The following is a 22928-nucleotide window of genomic DNA, read 5'->3' as shown; positions in this document are numbered from 1 at the left end:
TTGTTCCGCTTGCAATGATACATGCCAGGAGGGAGATCAGTGGGGAGGGATGAATGGACAAGGGAGTTGCATAGGGAGCAATCCCTGCAGAAAGCAGAAAGTGGAGGGGAACGGGGTAGGGAAAGATGTGCTTGGTAGGGGGATCTCATTGGTGGTGGTGGAAGTTACAGAGAATTATGTGCTGGACACGGAGGCTGGTAGGGCGCTAGGTGATGACATGAGGGACCCTATCCTTGATAGGGTGGTGGGAGGATGGGATAAGAGCAGATGTGTGTGAAATGGAAGAGATGCGGTTGAGGGCAGCGTTGATTATGGAGGAAGGGAAGCCTCTTTCTTTGAAGAGGGAGGACATCTCCTTTGTTCTGGAGTGCGAAACCTCATCCTGAGAACGGATGCAGAATTGAGAGAAATGGATAGCATTTTACAAGTAACAAGGTGGAAAGAGGCATAGTCCAGGTAGCTGTGAGAGTCCGTAGGTTTATAAGAGGTATCAGTAGATAAACTGTCTCCAGGGATAGAGACTGAGAGATTGAGAAAGGGGAGGGACATGTTGGAAATGGGCCGGGTAAATTTGAGGGCAGGGTGGAAGTTGGAAACAAAGTTGATGATGTGGACGAGCTCGGCATGGGTGCAGGAAGCGGCAGTAATGCAGTCGTCGATGCGGCGTATCCATCCTGTAAGTTCGTTTTGTTCTGTACGCTATGTATCTATTGTCACCTTCCAAATTTTAATGCCAGAAAGAGTAAAATCAAAGGATATTGAACAAAAATGAGATTATAATTCCCTGAGTTATTAAATGGGATTTATTGATTCAGTGCAAATTGCACAGTGCAACTTTGATTTGCAGGTTGAACTTGACTCAATCCAACTCACCTGGCTGGCAATAATTCTTCAACCGCCTTGATGTGAAGAATATATGAGGTTGTTTATTATACCCCCAAAAAAATGCAAAATGCCTCCTGAGACTATTTAAGAAACGGGAGAGAATCAGTAAAGAGGAGAAAGCTACTGAGGAAGAAACCACAACTGTTGGGAGCCATTGCCCTCTTCCTCCCCACGAACCTTATCAATAGACATGGCACACCCAGAGGAACCAGCCCTTGTGAAGGATAGAGCAGCCTGTAGGAACTGCATGAAAGTATTTAATATTGAGACTCTCGGTCCTAGTGAAGAACATATCTTGCTTTGTTTTGGAGAATTTTTGGTCATTGCAAACAATTCACCTTTAGCTTGGCCTTGTGTCGATATCAGCTGTGTGAGTGTGAATGTGTTATTCAATTCCACAGTTAAACAGCCTTGCCCAGTGACGACCAAAAATGCTCTCAATATCTCTGCACTCAGTTAGCTTTCATCCCTCATGTGTGGGAGGTGGAGGGGAGATGTTCACAACTAGGGTTCATTTTCCCTCGTTCCGCAGCTCAGAAAACAACAGCGTCACGGATTTCTAGAAGACTGAGACACAAGGTCAATGGTAGCCTTGGTGAGTGGGGCAACTAAGTTACAGCCGGACTTCACAAAGGTCCGGAGGGAAGTCGGAGAAAGTAAGAGACTGCATCCAGATTAAACTGGGTGCAGAAGGAGGAATAAAGGTTTTTAAAAGGATCAGTGAATAATTATGTTTTGAAGATTTGGCAGATGCTGGAAATGTTGATCAACATACAGAAGGTGCTGGAGGAACTGTGTCTTTGGGGGGGATTATTTTGGGCTGAGACCTTTCATCAAGACTGGAAAGGAAGAGGGCAGAAGCCAGAATAAGAAGGTGGGGGAGAGAGAGTGGGAGGAACACAAACTGGCCAACAACAGGTCACTGTCACAGAGGGGAGCAGTGAGATAGCAGCCAGTCTGATCGAACTCGCACGGAAGGGAAGAGGAAAGCTTCACCAGGGTAGGTATACCTCAAAGGAACCCCACAACGGATCAGCAAAACGGAATGACAGGAGATCTTGCAGATGCCCGAAATCAAAATAATTATTTTGGAATGTCTATTTCAACTCCCGCTGAATATAGTTTATTCTTTGAAGGGTGAGAGCCCACAGCTCACTCCGCCCGCTCTCAGGGCTGCAACAATCGAGTGGCTTCACAAAATAATGTAAATGTTAGAGTCCTAATGCGATTAACAACCTACCCAATCTTCTGTGGTGATTCGGCAATGTGGAGGATCAGAGGGATCTTGGGGTCCGAGTCCATAGGACACTCAAAGCTGCTGCGCAGGTTGACTCTGTGGTTAAGAACACATGCGGCGCATTGGCCTTCGTTAATCGTGGGATTGAGTTTAAGAGCCGAGAGGTAATGTTACAGCTATATAGGACCCTAGTCAGGCTCCACTTTGAGTACTGTGCTCAGTTCTGGTCACCTCACTACAGGAAGGATGTGGAAACCATAGAAAGGGTGCAGAGGAGATTTACAAGGATGTTGCCTGGATTGGGGAGCATGGATAATGAGAATAGGTTGAGTAAACTTGTCCTTTTCTCCTTGGAGTGACGGATGATGAGAGGTGACCTGTATAAGAGGATGAGAGGCATTGATTTTGTGGATAATCAGAGGCTTTTTCCCCAGGGTTGAAATGACTAACACAAGAGGGCACAGGTTTAAGGTGCTTGGAAGTAGGTACAGAGGAGATGTCAGGGGTAAGTTTTTTACGCAGACAGTGCTGAGTGTGTGGAATGGGCTGCCGGTGACGGTGGTGGAGGCGGATACAATAGGGTCTCTTAACAGACTCCTGGACAGGTACATGGAGCTTAGAAAAATAGAGGGCTATGGGTAACCCTATGTAATTTCTGAAGTAAGTACATGAATAAATCAAGAAAGGTAGTGCACCCGTGGCTGACAAGAGAAATTAGGGATAGTATCAATTCCAAAGAAGAAGCATACAAATTAGCCAGAGAAAGTGGCTCACCTGAGGACTGGGAGAAATTAAGACTTCAGCAGAGGAGGACAAAGGGCTTAATTAGGAAAAGGAAAAAAGATTATGAGAGAAAACTGGCAGGGAACATAACAACTGACTGTAAAAGCTTTTATAGATATGTAAAAAGGAAAAGACTGGTAAAGACAAATGTAGGTCCCCTACAGACAGAAACAGGTGAATTGATTATGGGGAGCACAGACATGGCAGACCAATTGAATAATTACTTTGGTTCTGTCTTCACTAAGGAGGACATAAATAATCTTCCAGAAATAGTAGGGGACAGAGGGTCCAGTGAGATGGAGGAACTGAGTGAAATACATGTTAGTAGGGAAGTGGTGTTAGGTAAATTGAAGGGATTGAAGGCAGATAAATCCCCTGGGCCAGATGGTCTGCATCCCAGAGTGCTTAAGGAAGTAGCCCAAGAAATAGTGGATGCATTAGTGATAATTTTTCAAAACTCGTTAGATTCTGGACTAGTTCCTGAGGATTGGAGGGTGGCTAATGTAACCCCACTTTTTAAAAAAGGAGGGAGAGAGAAACCGGGGAATTATAGACCGTTTAGCCTAACGTCGGTGGTGGGGAAACTGCTGGAGTCAGTTATCAAAGATGTGATAACAGCACATTTGGAAAGCGGTGAAATGATCGGACAAAGTCAGCATGGATTTGTGAAAGGAAAATCATGTCTGACGAATCTCATAGAATTTTTTGAGGATGTAACTAGTAGAGTGGATAGGGGAGAACCAGTGGATGTGGTATATTTGGATTTTCAAAAGGCTTTTGACAAGGTCCCACACAGGAGATTAGTGTGCAAACTTAAAGCACACGGTATTGGGGGTAAGGTATTGATGTGGATAGAGAATTGGTTAGCAGACAGGAAGCAAAGAGTGGGAATAAACGGGACCTTTTCAGAATGGCAGGCAGTGACTAGTGGGGTACCGCAAGGCTCAGTGCTGGGACCCCAGTTGTTTACAATATATATTAATGACTTGGATGAGGGAATTAAATGCAGCATCTCCAAGTTTGCGGATGACACAAAGCTGGGTGGCAGTGTTAGCTGTGAGGAGGATGCTAAGAGGATGCAGAGTGACTTGGATAGGTTGGGTGAGTGGGCAAATTCATGGCAGATGCAATTTAATGTGGATAAATGTGAAGTTATCCACTTTGGTGGCAAAAATAGGAAAACAGATTATTATCTGAATGGTGGCCGATTAGGAAAAGGGGAGGTGCAATGAGACCTGGGTGTCATTATACACCAGTCATTGAAAGTGGGCATGCAAGTACAGCAGGCGGTGAAAAAGGCGAATGGTATGCTGGCATTTATAGCAAGAGGATTCGAGTACAGGAGCAGGGAGGTACTACTGCAGTTGTACAAGGCCTTGGTGAGACCACACCTGGAGTATTGTGTGCAGTTTTGGTCCCCTAATCTGAGGAAAGACATCCTTGCCATAGAGGGAGTACAAAGAAGGTTCACCAGATTGATTCCTGGGATGGCAGGACTTTCATATGATGAAAGACTGGATGAACTGGGCTTGTACTCATTGGAATTTAGAAGATTGAGGGGGGATCTGATTGAAACGTATAAAATCCTAAAGGGATTGGACAGGCTAGATGCAGGAAGATTGTTCCCGATGTTGGGGAAGTCCAGAACGAGGGGTCACAGTTTGAGGATAAAGGGGAAGCCTTTTAGGACCGAGATTAGGAAAAACTTCTTCACACAGAGAGTGGTGAATCTGTGGAATTCTCTGCCACAGGAAACAGTTGAGGCCAGTTCATTGGCTATATTTAAGAGGGAGTTAGATATGGCCGTTGTGGCTACGGGGGTCAGGGGGTATGGAGGGAAGGCTGGGGTGGGGTTCTGAGTTAGATGATCAGCCATGATCATAATAAATGGCGGTGCAGGCTCGAAGGGCCGAATGGCCTATTCCTGCACCTATTTTCTATGTTTCTATGTTTCTATGTTCGGCACAGCATTGTGGGCCGAAGGGCCTGTATTGTGCTGTAGGTTTTCTATGTTTCTATGTTTCTAATCGACTTTACAGAGCAACCTCGAACTGAGGACCGACACTGTCTCCCAACACTGGAGTTAAACACCCCGCACCAACTCTCTGCAGCTCTGAATGTCCTTGTCATCTTTACATCTGGTCATCATAACAAGGGCTTTGAGCTCTACTCAGGGATCCAGGCTCTCTTATGTTCTTTTACCAGGGGCGCCTTCGCCAGCCTGTCCATTTGCATTCAACACGAAGGCAGCGGCACCTCTGTCTACAAATGGCAACGTGTAATGTTGGCAGAAGAACACTTAAGCCGCACATTCTCCTCTCTCAGCACCATTCCCTCGGCCCTACCGATCCCTCGGTTCCGCTTCTTCGTCCCTCACGCTCCCTCGGCCCTCGCACTCCCTCAGTGCCCCTCCTTCAGTCCTCGTGGAGTGGGCCGTGGCGGTGAACGAGTTAAAGGATTAACAAGAGAGCTGAAATTTACCCGTGGATCTGCTCCGGAGAAGGCAAAGGGTTTGATGCTGCCCCCTGTATGAGCTACACTGGCGCAGGATGATAAAGAACAGTTTCGCAGCACAAAACAGGCTATTCGGCCCGTCTCGTCGGTGCCGACTCTCCTGTGGTTCCGCACGAACACCATTTCCCATGCCTGGCCATTTCAGTGTTAGTCCAGATGTGTTAAACTCCGAGAGGGTTTCCGACTCCCCCTCCCGCCCCTCAGGGGAAAGCCTCAGCCCGCGCTCCTGGCGAAGGTTGTTTTAAAATCATAGAATACTGTTACATGGCATTTAATAAAGATTATCTGAGCGAGAACTCCTTAAAACTGTGCCGTTCAATGTCCGCGTTAAGATATTACGAGAAATTATTATTGTAGATGTGGAATAATTAACGCATCGCATTCTACTTGTAGTGGTTTGTAAAGTAATCTATTATAAGTGATCATAACGATTTTTAAAAATTGACCTTGTTACGGAGCGGCTCCACATCACTGCAGATTTGTCTCAGCCTCAGCAAGCCTTCGAAACTCTCGCTGACCCAGTGACTGAAAAACCGGCAGACACTGTGCTTACTGTCCGCTGGGTTTAATCTGCTTCTCTCACACATACATACACACACACAGACACACACACACACTCACACAGTCACACATACACACACACACACACACACACACACACTCACACACACACACACACACACACACACTCACACACACACACACACACACACACACACACAGTCACACACACACACACACTCACACAGTCACACATACACACTCACACACACACTCACACACACTCACACAGTCACACATACACACACACTCACACACTCACAGACACACACACTCACACACACACACACACACACACACACAGTCACACACACACACACACTCACACAGTCACACATACACACTCACACACACACTCACACACACTCACACAGTCACACATACACACACACTCACACACTCACAGACACACACACTCACACACACTCACACAGTCACACATACACACACTCACACAGTCACACACTCACACTCACGCACACACACACACTCACACACACACAGTCACACATACACACACGCACACTCACACAGTCACACTCACACACACACACACACTCACACAGTCACACATACACACACACTCACACACACACACTCACACTCACGCACACACAGTCACACATACACACACACGCACACTCACACAGTCACACTCTCACACACACACACACTCACACACTCACACTCATACACACACTCACACAGTCACACATACACACACACACTCATACACAGACACAGACACACACAGAAACACACTCTCACACACGCATATTCACACACACGTACACACACTCAAATACACTCTCATACACACGCTCACACAGACACATGCACATACACCTACACACACACTTTCACATACACTCACACACATCACAAACACACTTACACACACACACATAAACACACGCGCGCACATTCACGCATACACACATATACCCTTACAGACATACATAATCTCTCACGCTCACACAAACACAGACACATATACACACGCATGCACACACTCACAAAACACACTCGCTCGCACAGACATACACACCCTCTCACAATTACATACACACACACAAACACAGACACACATAAACATAGAGGCACACACACTCGCATTCAGACACACACATACACACTTACATACACATAAACACACTCACACGAACTCACGCACATAATCACACACATATACACATACACTTACACACAAACACACACTTTCTCACAGACACACATTTACACACACTTACACACAAATACTCACACACTCACACTCTCTCACAAAATTATAGACACACACTCGCAGACTTGCACGCACACTCTTCACACGTGCACTTGCACAGGTGCACGCATATACACACACACATTCACACTCTCACATAATCACACAGACACACACCTGCACACACAAAGATACAAGTTCATACACACACAAACAAGCACATTGGTCACACACACTGTCACAATCACTCACACAAACACACACCTACACACATACAAAGATACACGCTCATACACACACAAGCACACAGTATCACAATCACTCACACATGCACACACACATAAACAATCAGACAGAAACACACCTGCACACACGTGCAAAGATACACACACACACACACACACACACACACACACACACACACTAAGGGTCAGGACGATCATCCCGAGGAAGAAGCGCACCAACACTTCACCAAATCCTCCATCAACAGAAAATCGACCATGGTGGGATTGACCAACGGGTGTGGCAGCGGATAACTCCCACAGCGGGACAGGGATATTTCCGTATTTCCGGGTAAATTCCCCTACTGGGGCAGGGATATTTTCACTGACAATTTTCACGTTCCGATATTCACCGAATGTCGGCGGTTGGAGATACTCCGCCATCCTGAACTGAACGGAGAAAACTGATGCCGTGGGAAGAACGGTTCTCTGCCTGTGACTGCCCGGGGAGCTGTCCCGCTTTCTGAAGCTATCCGACTTTATTTGACAGTAAATCTGGCGAATCAAAGCCGAAAACACCTGGAATTCCCCACGGTTGGGCAGCGTCGGCGAAGAGAGAAACTGAGAAAAGTTAACTCTCCCTGCACAGACGCTGCCCGACCTGGTGAGAATGACCAGCTCCGGTTTTGCGCTCCCAGCCTCAGCAGTTATAATATGTTTTGCGCTGAATATTCCCTTTTGGAGATCTCCCTCCACGATCGAACTGGACACTGAGGGCTTCGGTCATCTCTGCACCTGTACGCAATGGTCAGTACTACAGATGGACACTAGTCTGGGTTGCAGGCGGTAAGAGCGGTCGGAGGCTGCATGAACATTGTGGAATTTTGCGATCACTGGGAGTCCTGCTTTTCACAGAGTTTCTTTTGCTGTTTTCATCGAGATAACTATATTAAACGTACAGCCCTCATGTAATGCCAGAGGGTTGCGTGCGTCATACCCTCCCCAATCCCCCTCCGGAAAAGCAAGCAGCAGCTGGGACAGTTCACTCTGCGCAATCCCCCACCCCCACCCCCGCCCACCTCTCTATATAAGCCGAGGAGCGCGCCGGCTCCGCACTCGCGAGCACGGCCGGAACAGAAACATGAGCTACGGCTGGCAGTCGCATTCCTACCGCACCGAGCCCGCCCGCAACCTGGCTCGGCACCTGGGCTCCTCGCTGTCGGCGCCTCTGCCCCACAGCTGGGCCAGGGAAAGCGGCGCCGTCTCCTTGTCCAAGCGCAGCGGCCGCGGCCACAAGTCCTCGGCCAGCCTGGCGCTCGCCATGCCGGTTTCCTTCGGCGAGGGTAGCAGGGCGGTCGGTTTGAACGAGAAGCAGCAGATGCAGGGTCTGAACGACCGTTTCGCCGGCTACATCGAGAAGGTGCGTCAGCTGGAACTGCAGAACCGCGGGCTGGAAGCGGAGATCGCGCAGGTGAGGCAGCGGCAGTTGTCGCCGTCGCGGCTGGCCGTTGCCTTCGAGCCTGAGCTCCGCCAGCTCCGCCAGCTGCTGCAGGACGTGGAGCGGCAGAAGGCTCACCTCCAGCTGGAGAGGGAGCGGCTGGCAGACGACCTCCACCTCCTCAAGGGCAAGTGCGAGGACGAGGCGAGGCTCAGGGAGCAACTGGATGTAGGCGCCCGACTCCTCAGGAAGGAGGGCGAGGACGCTGAGAGACTCAAACTGCAGCTGGAAAAGAAGGAGCGCACTCTGGCCGAAGAGATTGCCCTCCTGAAGGCCACCCACCAGAACGATGTGGCCGAGCTCCTCTCGCAACTGCACGCGTCCCAGGTCACCGTGGAGCCCAAAGAGTTCGCCAAGGCCGATCTGACGGCGGCTCTGAGAGAGATCCGGGCGCAGATGGAGGGCTACACCAGCGCCAATCTTCAGCATACCGAGGAGTGGTTCCGCTGCAGGTTTGCAGAGCTTAGTGAAGCCGCCGAGATCAACAACGAAGCCCTGCAGAGCCGTCGGCAAGAGATCAGCGAATACCGCCGGTTGCTGCAGTCCAAGAGCATCGAACTGGAGACTGTGCGCGGAACCAAGGAGTCCCTGGAGAAACAGCTGAGCGACATCGAGGAGAGACACGACGCCGAGCTGCTGCAGTACCAGGTGAGAGCGTCGGCCGCCTGCGCCAACTCTTCTCCGGCATTCAGCTAGTAACTTTTCCAACTGCGTCTTTTGTCTTCCAGGACACTATCCATCAGCTGGAGAACGAGCTCAAAAGCGCAAAGTGGGAAATGTCCCATCATCTGAGGGAATATCAGGATCTGCTGAATGTCAAAATGGCCTTAGATGTGGAAATTGCCTCCTACAGGTGGGTGTGACTGTAACCTACAGGTAGATGTGACTGCAACCTGCGGGCAGGTGTGACTAATCTACAAGTGAGGCTGTAACCTTTGGGTAGGTGTGATTATGACTTCAGGGTGGGGGTACAGGTAGGTGTGACTGTAGCCTCTAGCTGGACAACTGTATCAGGTAGTCTCGGTCTGCACCAAGTTCAGGAGCGATCACGGGCAGATCGTACACCAACACCAAACAGTGAGAAAGGCGGTGCGTTTTCTGAAAAGGGTGATCTGTTACTCCGCCGACTCCCCACAACCACCCCCCCCCCTTATTTCTTAAGGTGATCTTCAAACCTGAAAAAGCAATAAAACCTGAGGGATTTATTTCTGTCCCTGGTTTGATCTGCAGCTCTCCGTCGGGATTTAGTACACGAGCAGTCTCACCTACAGCCGACAGATCCTCGAAACTCAACAATCGGGTGCCCAGTTTCCAGTACAGCCGAACTGGCCCTATACAGTCCCACAAGGAAAGGTAGATTTACGAAACGGTTAAAGCCGTAGCAACGGGGATGTAGAAAGAGCGGAGAACATTCTCCCCACAGACAGTGCCCTTCTCTGGGATACACAGAGTCCCGTTACACTGCAATGTTTAACTGACCCGGAACCTGCGGTATACCGAACTCCCCCGCCCTGTATAAATCGGGTAAATACAGATCCCCGCTCTCATCCCTCCAACCACCGCGGTGCAGAGGGTGGGTTGGGGGGTCGCCTAGCGATGCACACAACCACCCCCGCCGAGCGGAGTCTCGGATCATAAAGATCAGCCGGTGCCTTTAATGATCAAAATTGCCAGAAACTGCATTCACTGTCGCCAGTAAATTCACGCTGCCGGGGGGTCGATGATAGGGTGGGTGATGGGGGTCGAGCCAGTGGGTCGGTGCCGGGGTAAACGGGTATGAAGGAGCAGCGGGTCTCGTCTGGAGAAGACGCTCTCTGATCAGATTCTCAAGCAAAGGAAAATAGGCACCGGCTGCAGGACCCTGGACAGATAACGAACGGACCTTCCCTGGTGTATTGAGTTACCGAGAGCTGGTGTAGCGACCTCCTCCCCTTCTATTTGCAGAGTTTCCACAAGAGCCTCCCGGGTTCCGAGTGAAATCACTCCTACCACCTCCTCTCTGGGAACAAACACGCAGACCCCACCAGTCCTCATCCGCAACGTCCCGGGTACCATTGAACCAGTGGGGAGCCCCACCGCCCTTTGAGTGAAAGGGTTTACAGAAATAATCACATTCTCCAACTTTTCAAAGTTCAAAGTAATTTATTATCAAAGTACATGTCACATACAACCCTGAGATGAATTTTCTTGCAGGCATACTCAATAAAACCAATAACCATAATAGAATCAATGAAAGTCCGCACCAACAGTCGGACAACCAGTGTGCAAAAGGCTCTGATAAAATTCAACTCGCATCGAACTTCCTCAGCGTCCAGGGCCACACTGTCAGCGCGGGGATTTGGAAAAAGTAGCAGAATTCTGCCCCCTCCCCAGTGCATTCCATACATCTACACCCCCACACCCCACACATCTTCACCCAACAAACCAGCATATCTACACCCCGTACCCCACACCCCCACACATCTACACCCATCAAACCACCATATCTACACCCCATACCCCACACAAATCTACACCCCACACCCCACACCCCCACACAACTGCGCTCCACATACATCTACACCCTCACAAATCTACATCCTCCACACACATCTACACCCCACGTATCCACACATCTTCACCCCAAACACTTCCACACACACCACACATCTACACCCAACTCATCTACACCACCACACATCTATACCCCACAAATCCACCACACATCTACACCCCACACCCCTCCACACAACTGCACTCCACAAACCACCATATCTACACCCCATACCCCACACAAATCTACACCCCACACCCCACACACAACTGTACTCCACAAACCACCATATCTACACCCCATACCCCACACAAATCTACACCCCATACCCCACACACAACTGCACTCCACAAACCACCATATCTACACCCCATACCCCACACAAATCTACACCCCATACCCCACACAAATCTACACCCCACACCCCACACACAACTGTACTCCACAAACCACCATATCTACACCCCATACCCCACACAAATCTACACCCCACACCCCCACATAACTTCACCCAACAAACCACCTTATCTACACCCCATACCCCACACAAATCTACACCCATACCCCACACAATTCTACACCCCACACCCCACACAAATCTACACCCCACACCCCCACACATCTGCGCTCCACATACATCTACACCCTCACAAATCTACATCCCCCACACACATCTACACCCCACGTATCCACACATCTTCACCCCAAACACTTCCACACACACCACACATCTACACCCAACTCATCTACACCTCCACACATCTATACCCCACAAATCCACCACAAATCTACACCCCACACACCACCACACATCTTCACCCAACAGACCACCATATCTACACCCCATACCCGACACAAATCTACACCCCACACCCCCACACAACTGCACTCCACAAACCACCATATCTACACCCCATACCCCACACAAATCTAAACCCCACACCCCACACACAACTGCACTCCACAAACCACCATATCTACACCCCGTACCCCACACCCCCACACATCTACACCCATCAAACCACCATATCTACACCCCGTACCCCACACCCCCACACAACTTCACCCAACAAACCACCTTATCTACACCCCATACCCCACACAAATCTACACCCATACCCCACACAAATCTACACCCCACACCCCACACCCCCACACAACTGCACTCCACATACATCTACACCCTCACAAATCTACATCCTCCACACACATCTACACCCCACGTATCCACACATCTTCACCCCAAACACTTCCACACACACCACACATCTACACCCAACTCATCTACACCTCCACACATCTATACCCCACAAATCCACCACACATCTACACCCCACACCCCTCCACACAACTGCACTCCACAAACCACCATATCTACACCCCATACCCCACACAAATCTACACCCCACACCCCACACACAACTGTACTCCACAAACCACCATATCTACACCCCATACCCCACACAAATCTACACCCCACACCCCACACACAACTGCACTCCACAAACCACCATATCTGCACCCCGTACCCCACACCACCACACATCTTCACCCAACAGACCACCATATCTACACCCCATACCTCACACAAATCTACACCCCACACCCCACACATCTTCACCCCAAACACTTCCACACACACCACACATCTACACCCAACTCATCTACACTCCACAAATCCACCACAAATCTACACCCCACACACCACCACAAATCTACACCCCACACACCACCACAAATCTACATCCCACACACCACCACACATCTGCACCCCACACATCTACACCCAACTCATCTACACCCCACACATATCTACACCTCCACAAATCTACACCCCACACACCACCACAAATGTACATCCCACATATCCACACATCTACACCCACGTCCCACAGCTTCTATGCCCCACTCATCTACAGCTCCATAAATCTACACACCACCCCACACACCCCCAACAAATCTACCCCCATACGCCCCCATAAATCTTCAACTCTCACCCACACACATCTGCACCCGAACACATCTACACCCCACAATTTTACACCCCCCCCCACACCCACACATTTATACTCCACACATCTACAATCCACACATCCCCACACCCACACAACTACATCTTCACAAATCTACAGCCCACTCATTTACACACACCCACACATCTACATCTCCAGACATCTACACACCACCCCACCCATCTACACCCCCACACAATCACACACATCTACACTTCACCCCACACAATCCCACAAATCTACTCCCATACACCCTCATAAATCTTCAACCCTTACCTGCACACTTCTATACCCACACACATCTACACCTGTACACATCTACAAACCACACCCACACACATCTACACCTACACACGTCTGCAACCCACACATCTACACCCAACACACCTGATTCCACACACACACACCCACACACCCACACACCCACACATCTACACTCCACATCCCACTCATTTACACCCCACACACCCACACAGAACTACAACCCCACACATCTACACCCCACAGCCCTATACTCTACATCCCACACACCCACACACATCTACAACCCCAGACTCCCACACATCTACACCCCACATCCCACTCATCTACACCTTCACACATCTACACCCCACACATCTACATTACACACACACACACACACACACACACATACAATCTACAACCACAGACTCCCACACATCTACACCCTGCACATCTACATTACACACACACACCCACACACATCTACATTCCCACACACACCCACACATCTACACTCCACATCCTACTCATTTACACCCCCACACCCACACAGAACTACAACCCCACACATGTACACCCCACACATCCCTACACATTTGCACTGCTCCACACTCTACATGGGAACGCTGGTGTACTGGGGCTCTGAGCACTTTCATGAAACACGAAGAGGGAATGTGAGGTGGAGGAGGGGGTGGTGGTCATTCTTGGCATTTGGTCTACCCATGGTGCAGGTTTAGGGCTTAGGGAGTGACTCACTGGCTCGTAATGAAGGGAACATGAAGGCAGAAGCTCCCAGTAACAAGGTGACTATGTTGGCTTTGGAATCACAAAGTGGTTCACCACATCATAACAGTAACAAACTATCTCTCTCTCTCTCTCTCTCTCTCTCTCTCTCTGTTTTTCTCCATCTGTCTGTCTGTCTGTCTGTCTCTCTCCTGTGTTAAGGAAACTGCTTGAAGGGGAGGAAACTCGGTTCGGGTCCATTGCAGGGACCTTCACTCCTCCCTCCTACACCTACAGGCAAACTCAGTCCCTGACCCATACCGTGTACACCCCGACCAAAGCCAAGCGCACCCCCAGCAAAGCTGCTCCTCAGTACAAATTTGTGGAAGAGATTATCAGCGAAACCACGAAGGAAGTTGACATGTCAGACCTAGAGGACTCGGTCCTCAGAGTGATCTCTGAGAGCTCAGGGGGAAAACCTGATGAAGAAGGAGATGAAGACAAGGATGAGGTGACCACAGTTGAAGCCTCTGATGAAGAGGAGGCTGAAAGGAGGAGTGAACCTAACGAAGAAAGCGTGGGAGAAGGAGGCACAGAGAGTAAAGAAGGAAGGGTGGAGAGGAAAGGGTCTGAGAAAGAGGAAGCTCCAACTAAAAAAGAAAGTAGTGTAGCCACAATGTCGGATGAAGAGCCTGGCCGTGGAAAGGATAGTGAAGAGCATGGTGCTGCAGGAAGAGAAGCCTCCAAGGAGGAAGCTGCAGAAAGTGAAGAGGCAAGAGAGGAAGAGAGCACCAAGAGAGAACAGTCTGGAACAAGCAAAACCATGGGTTCGGCTGAACAACAAAGCCAAATAGAGAGGGAAAGCAATGATGAGAAGATGTCAGTGGACAGAAAAACAGATAAGGAAAATGTGATTGTAAAAATAGAGTCTGAGCAGCAAGAAAGAGCCAAAGCTGAAGAGATGAGTGACAGTGTGACACAAACAGTGGCCCAGCAGGCTCAGTCTGAGCAGGGAGATGCTGAAGAGGAAAGGAATGGTAAGGAACAGGGTAAAGAGCATGGACCTCAACAGAAAGACAAGCTCAAAGAAACGAGCCATAAAGAGGCATGTCCTGTTGAAGCTGAAGATGAAAAGCAAGAGGATAAAGTAGAGCAGGAACTACAGAAACCCAAAGAGGAGACAAAAGGAGATGAGAAAAGAAGGGTGCAAAAGCCAGCAAAAGAAAGCCAAATGCAGAAAGTGAAATTTCAAAGCAATGAAGCAGAGAAGACAGAAGAGTCTGAGAGGAGAGAAACCCCCAGTGGACTGACAAAGGGAGAGATAAAGGCAGATGTGCTGAAGGAGCAGAAGGAGAAAGGAGGCAAGCAAGAGAAGGAAGTATCAACACGGGAAGAAAAGGAGAGTGAGAAAGGTAAGAGAGGAAGTGAGGAACGAGGAGATAAAAGCATCGGGAAAGCAGAAGGGAAAGTCGCAGGCGATGCTCCCGAAAGCAAGAGCACCCAGTCAGGAGAGAGAAGCCCAGAAGCTGTCACAAACGGGTTGGACATCAAGTTGGAGAAAGATGAAATGGAAGGTGAAACTGACAAGAAAGTGACAAAAACCTTGACAGAGATCACTGAAAAATGTGCTGAGAAAACCACTGAGAGCAACGAGGACAAACTCTCAGTTACCAGTGCAGTGAGGAAGACAGTGAATGAAGTCATTGGAAGAGAAGAGAAGACCACCAGCTCAGATTGAAATGGTGACAGTAAAGAAAACAAATGAACAGAGAGGAACCATTCATTTCTGAGTCGATGAGAAATGCATGTTACATGGTAGAGGATGGTACCTCACAACATAGATATGTAATACTTGTTTGTCTACAGGAGGTATGAGAACTTCTCAGGGGAATCATTTCAGACTTAATTTATTGCATGAATTAAACATTTGCCATGGGGTGCTTTGACTTTGAGGAACAGTTTTAATAACAGGAAAATTCCATAGTTTTTCTGTTCATTTTAAGATATTGAAATACATGCAGATTGTGAATTTGGATTCAGACACTTTTGCATTCTTGATAAGCTATTACACTAATAGTTGCTCCAAGCACATTCAGCAAAGAGCTACCAGCTTGTCATTCACAAATAAATGCACTTTGTCCAAGAAAGTAGATCTGTTTAATGTGATTTATTTATGTAAAACAATTGAAAATTACTGACCAACAGTACCCTTGTCCAAATCAGACTTTTCACACCCCTGGCAGCTGTGCCTTCAGTTCTGAGGTTCCTTCCCAAACCTCTCTCCTTCTCCTTCCTGCTCTACAACCTCTCCCTTTTGACCAAGTGTCAATCACTTCCTCTCATATCCCTTCCATAAGACCATAATATATAGGAGCAGAATTAGGCCATTTGGCCTTCATTTTTCTTCTCAGCCCCAATCTCTTGTTTTCTCCCATATCCCTTCATGCCCTGACCAATCAAGAATCTATCAACTTCTTCCTTAAATATACATAAAGACTTGGTCTCCACAGTCGAATATGGCAACAAAGTTCACAGATCCACCACTCTCTGGCTAAAGAAATTCCGCCTCTTCTCTGTTTCTAAAAGGATGCCCCTCTACTCTGAGGCTGTGTCCTCTAGTCCTAGTCTCTCCTACTATAGGAAACATCCTTTGAAACATCCACTCTATCAAGGCCTTTTACCATTCAATGGGTTTCAATTAGGTCACCCTTCATTCCTCTGAATTCTCGTGAATACAGTCCCAGGGCCATCAAATGCTCTTCATATGACAAGCCATTTAATCCTGGAATCATTTTCATGAATGGTGTGGGCACGTGGCCAAGTGGTTAAGGCATTGGACTAGCGACCTGAAGGTCATGAGTTCCAGCCCCAGCCAAGGCAACGTGTGTTGTGTCCACTTAATCACACACTGCTCTGTGACGACACTGGTGCCAAGCTGTACGGGTCCTAATGCCCTTCCCTTGGACAACATTGGTGTCGTGGAGAGGGGAGACTTGCAGCATGGGCAACTGCCGGTCTTCCATACAACCTTGCCCAGGCCTGTGCCCTGGAGAGTGAAGACTTTCCAGGTGCAGATCCATGGTCTCGCAAGACTAACGGATGGTCAAAATTTTCAAGAATTTCTTCAGTGTCAGTACGTCCTTCCTAAGATAATGGACCCAAAACTGCTCACAGTGCCACAAGTGACGCGTCACCAGTGCTTTATAAAGCCTCAACATTACATGTGAATGGGTGACAGTTTTGTTTGCTAAAAGGACAATGTAAATACAATTTGTTGCCATCTGTATTATTCTCATTGGATATTGTGGGGCTTGAGCTTGGACTGTAATCCAACCTGCCTGGTTGGGGGGTGGGAATCAAATTAAAGAGGCTAGGCGAGAGGAGGTTAGTTCACAACAGGGGGATGGGAACCAGTGCAGAGAGACAGAGGGGTGTAAAGTGAGGGTGGAAGCAAAAAGTACTAAGGAGAAAAGTAAAAGTGGCAGGCCGACAAATCCAGGGCAAGCATCAAAAAGGGCCACTTTTCAACATAATTGTATAAGGGCTAAGAGAGTTGCAAAAGCCTGCCTGAAGGCTTTGTGTGTCAATGCAAGGAGCATTCGTAACAGGGTGGATGAATTAAAAGTGCAGATTGTTATTAATGAATATGATATAGTTGGGATCACAGAGACATGGCTCCAGGGTGACCAAGGATGGGAGCTCAACATTCAGGGATATTCAATATTCAGGAGGGATAGACATGAAGGAAGGGGAGGTGGGGTGGCGTTGCTGGTTAAAGATGAGATTAACGCAATAGAAAGGAAGGAGATAAGCCGGGAAGATGTGGAGTCGATATGGGTAGAGCTGCGTAACACTAAGGGGCAGAAGACGCTGGTGGGAGTTGTGTACAGGCCACCTAACAGGAGTAGTGAGGTTGGAGATGGTATTAAACAGGAAATTAGAAATGTGTGCAATAAAGGAACAGCAGTTATAATGGGTGACTTCAATCTACATGTAGATTGGGTGAACCAAATTGGTAAAGGTGCTGAGGAAGAGGATTTCTTGGAATGTATGCGGGATGGTTTTTTGAACCAACATGTCGAGGAACCAACTAGAGAGCAGGCTATTCTGGACTGGGTTTTGAGCAATGAGGAAGGGCTAATTAGCAATCTTGTCGTGAGAGGCCCCTTGGGTAAGAGTGACCATACTATGGTGGAATTCTTCATTAAGATGGAGAGTGACATAGTTAATTCAGAAACAAAGGTTCTGAACATAAAGAGGGGTAACTTTGAAGGTATGAGACGTGAATTAGGTAAGATAGACTGGCAAATGACATTTAAAGGATTGACGGTGGATATGCAATGGCAAGCATTTAAAGATTGCATGGATGAACTACAACAATTGTTCATCCCAGTTTGGCAAAAGAATAAATCAAGGAAGGTAGTGCACCCGTGACTGACAAGAGAAATTAGGGATAGTATCAATTCCAAAGAAGAAGCATACAAATTAGCCAGAAAAAGTGGCTCACCTGAGGACTGGGAGAAATTCAGAGTTCAGCAGAGGAGGACAGAGGGCTTAATTAGGAAGAGGAAAAAAGATTATGAGAGAAAACTGGCAGGGAACATAAAAACTGACTGTAAAAGCTTTTATAGATATGTAAAAAGGAAAAGACTGGTAAAGACAAATGTAGGTCCCCTACAGACAGAAACAGGTGAATTGATTATGGGGAGCAAGGGCATGGCAGACCAATTGAATAATTACTTTGCTTCTGTCTTCACTAAGGAGGACATAAATAATCTTCCAGAAATAGTAGGGGACAGAGGGTCCAGTGAGATGGAGGAACTGAGCGAAATACATGTTAGTAGGGAAGTGGTGTTAGGCAAATTGAAGGGATTAAAGGCAGATAAATCCCCAGGGCCAGATGGTCTGCATCCCAGAGTGCTTAAGGAAGTAGCCCAAGAAATAGTGGATGTATTAGTGATAATTTTTCAAAACTCGTTAGATTCTGGACTAGTTCCTGAGGATTGGAGGGTGGCTAATGTAACCCCACTTTTTAAAAAAGGAGGGAGAGAGAAACCGGGGAATTATAGACCGGTTAGCCTAACGTCGGTGGTGGGGAAACTGCTGGAGTCAGTTATCAAAGATGTGATAACAGCACATTTGGAAAGCGGTGAAATGATCGGACAAAGTCAGCATGGATTTGTGAAAGGAAAATCATGTCTGACGAATCTCATAGAATTTTTTGAGGATGTAACTAGTAGAGTGGATAGGGGAGAACCAGTGGATGTGGTATATTTGGATTTTCAAAAGGCTTTTGACAAGGTCCCACACAGGAGATTAGTGTGCAAACTTAAAGCACACGGTATTGGGGGTAAGGTATTGATGTGGATAGAGAATTGGTTAGCAGACAGGAAGCAAAGAGTGGGAATAAACGGGACCTTTTCAGAATGGCAGGCAGTGACTAGTGGGGTACCGCAAGGCTCAGTGCTGGGACCCCAGTTGTTTACAATATATATTAATGACTTGGATGAGGGAATTAAATGCAGCATCTCCAAGTTTGCGGATGACACAAAGCTGGGTGGCAGTGTTAGCTGTGAGGAGGATGCTAAGAGGATGCAGAGTGACTTGGATAGGTTGGGTGAGTGGGCAAATTCATGGCAGATGCAATTTAATGTGGATAAATGTGAAGTTATCCACTTTGGTGGCAAAAATAGGAAAACAGATTATTATCTGAATGGTGGCCGATTAGGAAAAGGGGAGGTGCAACGAGACCTGGGTGTCATTATACACCAGTCATTGAAAGTGGGCATGCAGGTACAGCAGGCGGTGAAAAAGGCGAATGGTATGCTGGCATTTATAGCAAGAGGATTCGAGTACAGGAGCAGGGAGGTACTACTGCAGTTGTACAAGGCCTTGGTGAGACCACACCTGGAGTATTGTGTGCAGTTTTGGTCCCCTAATCTGAGGAAAGACATCCTTGCCATAGAGGGAGTACAAAGAAGGTTCACCAGATTGATTCCTGGGATGGCAGGACTTTCATATGATGAAAGACTGGATGAACTGGGCTTGTACTCGTTGGAATTTAGAAGATTGAGGGGGGATCTGATTGAAACGTATAAAATCCTAAAGGGATTGGACAGGCTAGATGCAGGAAGATTGTTCCCGATGTTGGGGAAGTCCAGAACGAGGGGTCACAGTTTGAGGATAAAGGGGAAGCCTTTTAGGACCGAGATTAGGAAAAACTTCTTCACACAGAGAGTGGTGAATCTGTGGAATTCTCTGCCACAGGAAACAGTTGAGGCCAGTTCATTGGCTATATTTAAGAGGGAGTTAGATATGGTCCTTGTGGCTACGGGGATCAGGGGGTATGGAGGGAAGGCTGGGGCAGGGTTCTGAGTTGGATGATCAGCCATGATCATAATAAATTGCGGTGCAGGCTCGAAGGGCCAAATGGCCTACTCCTGCACCTATTTTCTATGTTTCTATGTTATGAACAGACATGAACATAGTTAATGTCCTTGGTACTCCCCACATTTACACTGTGGGGTTGAGACAGTTCACACATACACCTATGGAAAAAACAGAGTTCAGGGTTGATGATTCACCGATGAATTTCTCTCCCTCACGTGGACTGACAGCAGAAGAGCCAGGACAAGCCATGGTTCTGTCTGAGAATGGCTGGTTACAGTTGGTCTTTGGCTGGCCTCTGGGGCTGACGAAGCCAGGTTGGGATAGAGACCCCAGTGATCAGTATACTGTAACACATTCACTCAGACCCTTGTGTCCTACCTAAGTAGTTGCAGCATTAGGAGAAACGTGTCTCCTTCCTCTTCAAGACCAGGATTCTTGAAGATACTGATTGATCCCATCCTCAGGGTGACACACTTTCCAAGTTGGTCTTCTGTATTCACACAACAGATTGAAGCCTCAGCTCACACCAAGCCTTGGACAAACAAACTTCATATTCTTCTGGAACATCATTCCCCTCAGGAAAACACTATCAGGATCTGATGTAATGCTATTTCTCAGCTATAGATGTTCCAAATCTCTCAGTGTGGTGGTTCAATCAATGAGCAGATAGATCATTAGATCCTAAACTGCAAGATTTCCACAGCATCACTGATGAGGAAAGCTGACCAGAAAATTAAAGGCCATAAGACATAGGAGCAGAATTAGGACATTCAAACCCATCAAGTCTGCTTCACCATTCCATCATGGCTGATTTATTATCCCTCTCAACCTCACTCTCCTACTTTCTCTCCATAACCTTTGATCCCTGAATAATCCAGAATCTATCAACCTCCACTTTAAATATATCCAGTGACTTAGCCTTCACAGTGGTCCATAACATGAATTCCACAGATATATCACCATCTGGCTAATGGAATTCTTCCTCATCTCTATTCCATAGGGATAACCAACTATTCTGAGGCTGTGCTTTCTGGCCCTGGACTGCCCCACTATAGGAAACATCCTCTCCACATCCATTCTGTCTAGGTTTTTCAATATTTGATAGGTTTCAGCAATATCCCCCCTCATTCTTCCTAACTCCAGTGAGTAGATACACAGGGTCATCAAACGTTTCTCACACCTAACCCTTTCCTTCCCAGGATCACTCTCTGAACCGCCTCCAATCCCAGCACATCTTTTCTTAGATAAGGAGCCCAAAACTGCTCACAATACTCCAAGTGCACTCTAACCAATGCCCGATAAAGCCTTAGCATTACATCCTTGCTCTTATATTCCAGCCCTCTCAAAATTCAAATCAATTCAACTTTAATTGTCATTTAACCATACATGAACACTCATGAATACAGCCAAATGAGACAACTTTACTATGGAGTCAAGGAGCAAAAACACATTAGCAACAATCGTAGACACATGATCATAATCACATAATGAGAGTCCTGATGCCCACAGTAAAACACGAAGATGGAGAGTATATAGTTCAGACCCCTTAGTCCACAACATCATCTGTCGACTGGCCCTGACACCCGCTAGGCAACACCGTGGCCTTCAGGCCCAGTCCTTGCAAATAAATACTAACAATGTATTTGCCTTGCTCACCACTGACTCAGCCTGCAAGTTAAACTTTAGTGAATCCTCAGTGAGGATTTCCAAGTCCATTTTTACCTCTGATTTTTGAATTTTCTCCCCCTTTAGAAAATAGTCTCTGCCTTTATTCCTTCTACCAAAGTGTATGCATGACCATACACGTCCCTCCACTATATTCCATCTGCCACTTCCTTGTCCATTCCCCAATCAACCTAAGCCCTTCTGCATACTCCCTACTGCCCCTCCACCCGAAGAGGATTACAGGGGTCAAGCACAGATGAAAGAAGTAGAAGTGGTGATGGAGGGATAAAAGGGTTACAGATAGTTTTGGAGGGACTGGAAGGGGTTTCATCCGGCTGATCATATGTGGAGGCTCTCTGGCCTGGGAAATGTTCCCGCCCACTCCAGTAAATGCACTCAAGACTGTGTGTCATTCTGCGTTTGACTTCTCTTTACAAACGT

General features: G+C 47.6%; 1 protein-coding gene across 1 annotated transcript; it reads left to right on the top strand.

Annotated features, from left to right (window-relative positions):
• Positions 1-8690: 8690 nt before the first annotated feature.
• LOC134358138 (neurofilament medium polypeptide-like) lies at positions 8691-16570 on the top strand. Its single transcript, XM_063070125.1, has 3 exons — positions 8691-9569; positions 9650-9774; positions 14655-16570. The coding sequence occupies exons 1-3, from the start codon at positions 8745-8747 to the stop codon at positions 16168-16170; spliced, it is 2466 nt and encodes an 821-aa protein (XP_062926195.1). The 5' UTR covers positions 8691-8744; the 3' UTR covers positions 16171-16570.
• Positions 16571-22928: the final 6358 nt, after the last annotated feature.

This window comes from Mobula hypostoma, chromosome 18 (assembly GCF_963921235.1).
Source record: "Mobula hypostoma chromosome 18, sMobHyp1.1, whole genome shotgun sequence".
In the NCBI taxonomy this organism is placed as follows: Eukaryota; Metazoa; Chordata; class Chondrichthyes; order Myliobatiformes; family Myliobatidae; genus Mobula; species Mobula hypostoma.
Note: the sequence above shows the minus strand (reverse complement) of the source record. Positions and strands in the feature narration are given on the sequence as shown.

Coding starts and splice junctions, on each gene's coding strand:
- LOC134358138 (XM_063070125.1), top strand. CDS start 8,745: ATGCCGGTTTCCTTCGGCGAGGGTAGCAGGGCGGTCGGTTTGAACGAG. Junction 9,570..9,649: donor CCGAGCTGCTGCAGTACCAG/GTGAGAGCGTCG, acceptor TTTGTCTTCCAG/GACACTATCCATCAGCTGGA. Junction 9,775..14,654: donor GTGGAAATTGCCTCCTACAG/GTGGGTGTGACT, acceptor TCCTGTGTTAAG/GAAACTGCTTGAAGGGGAGG.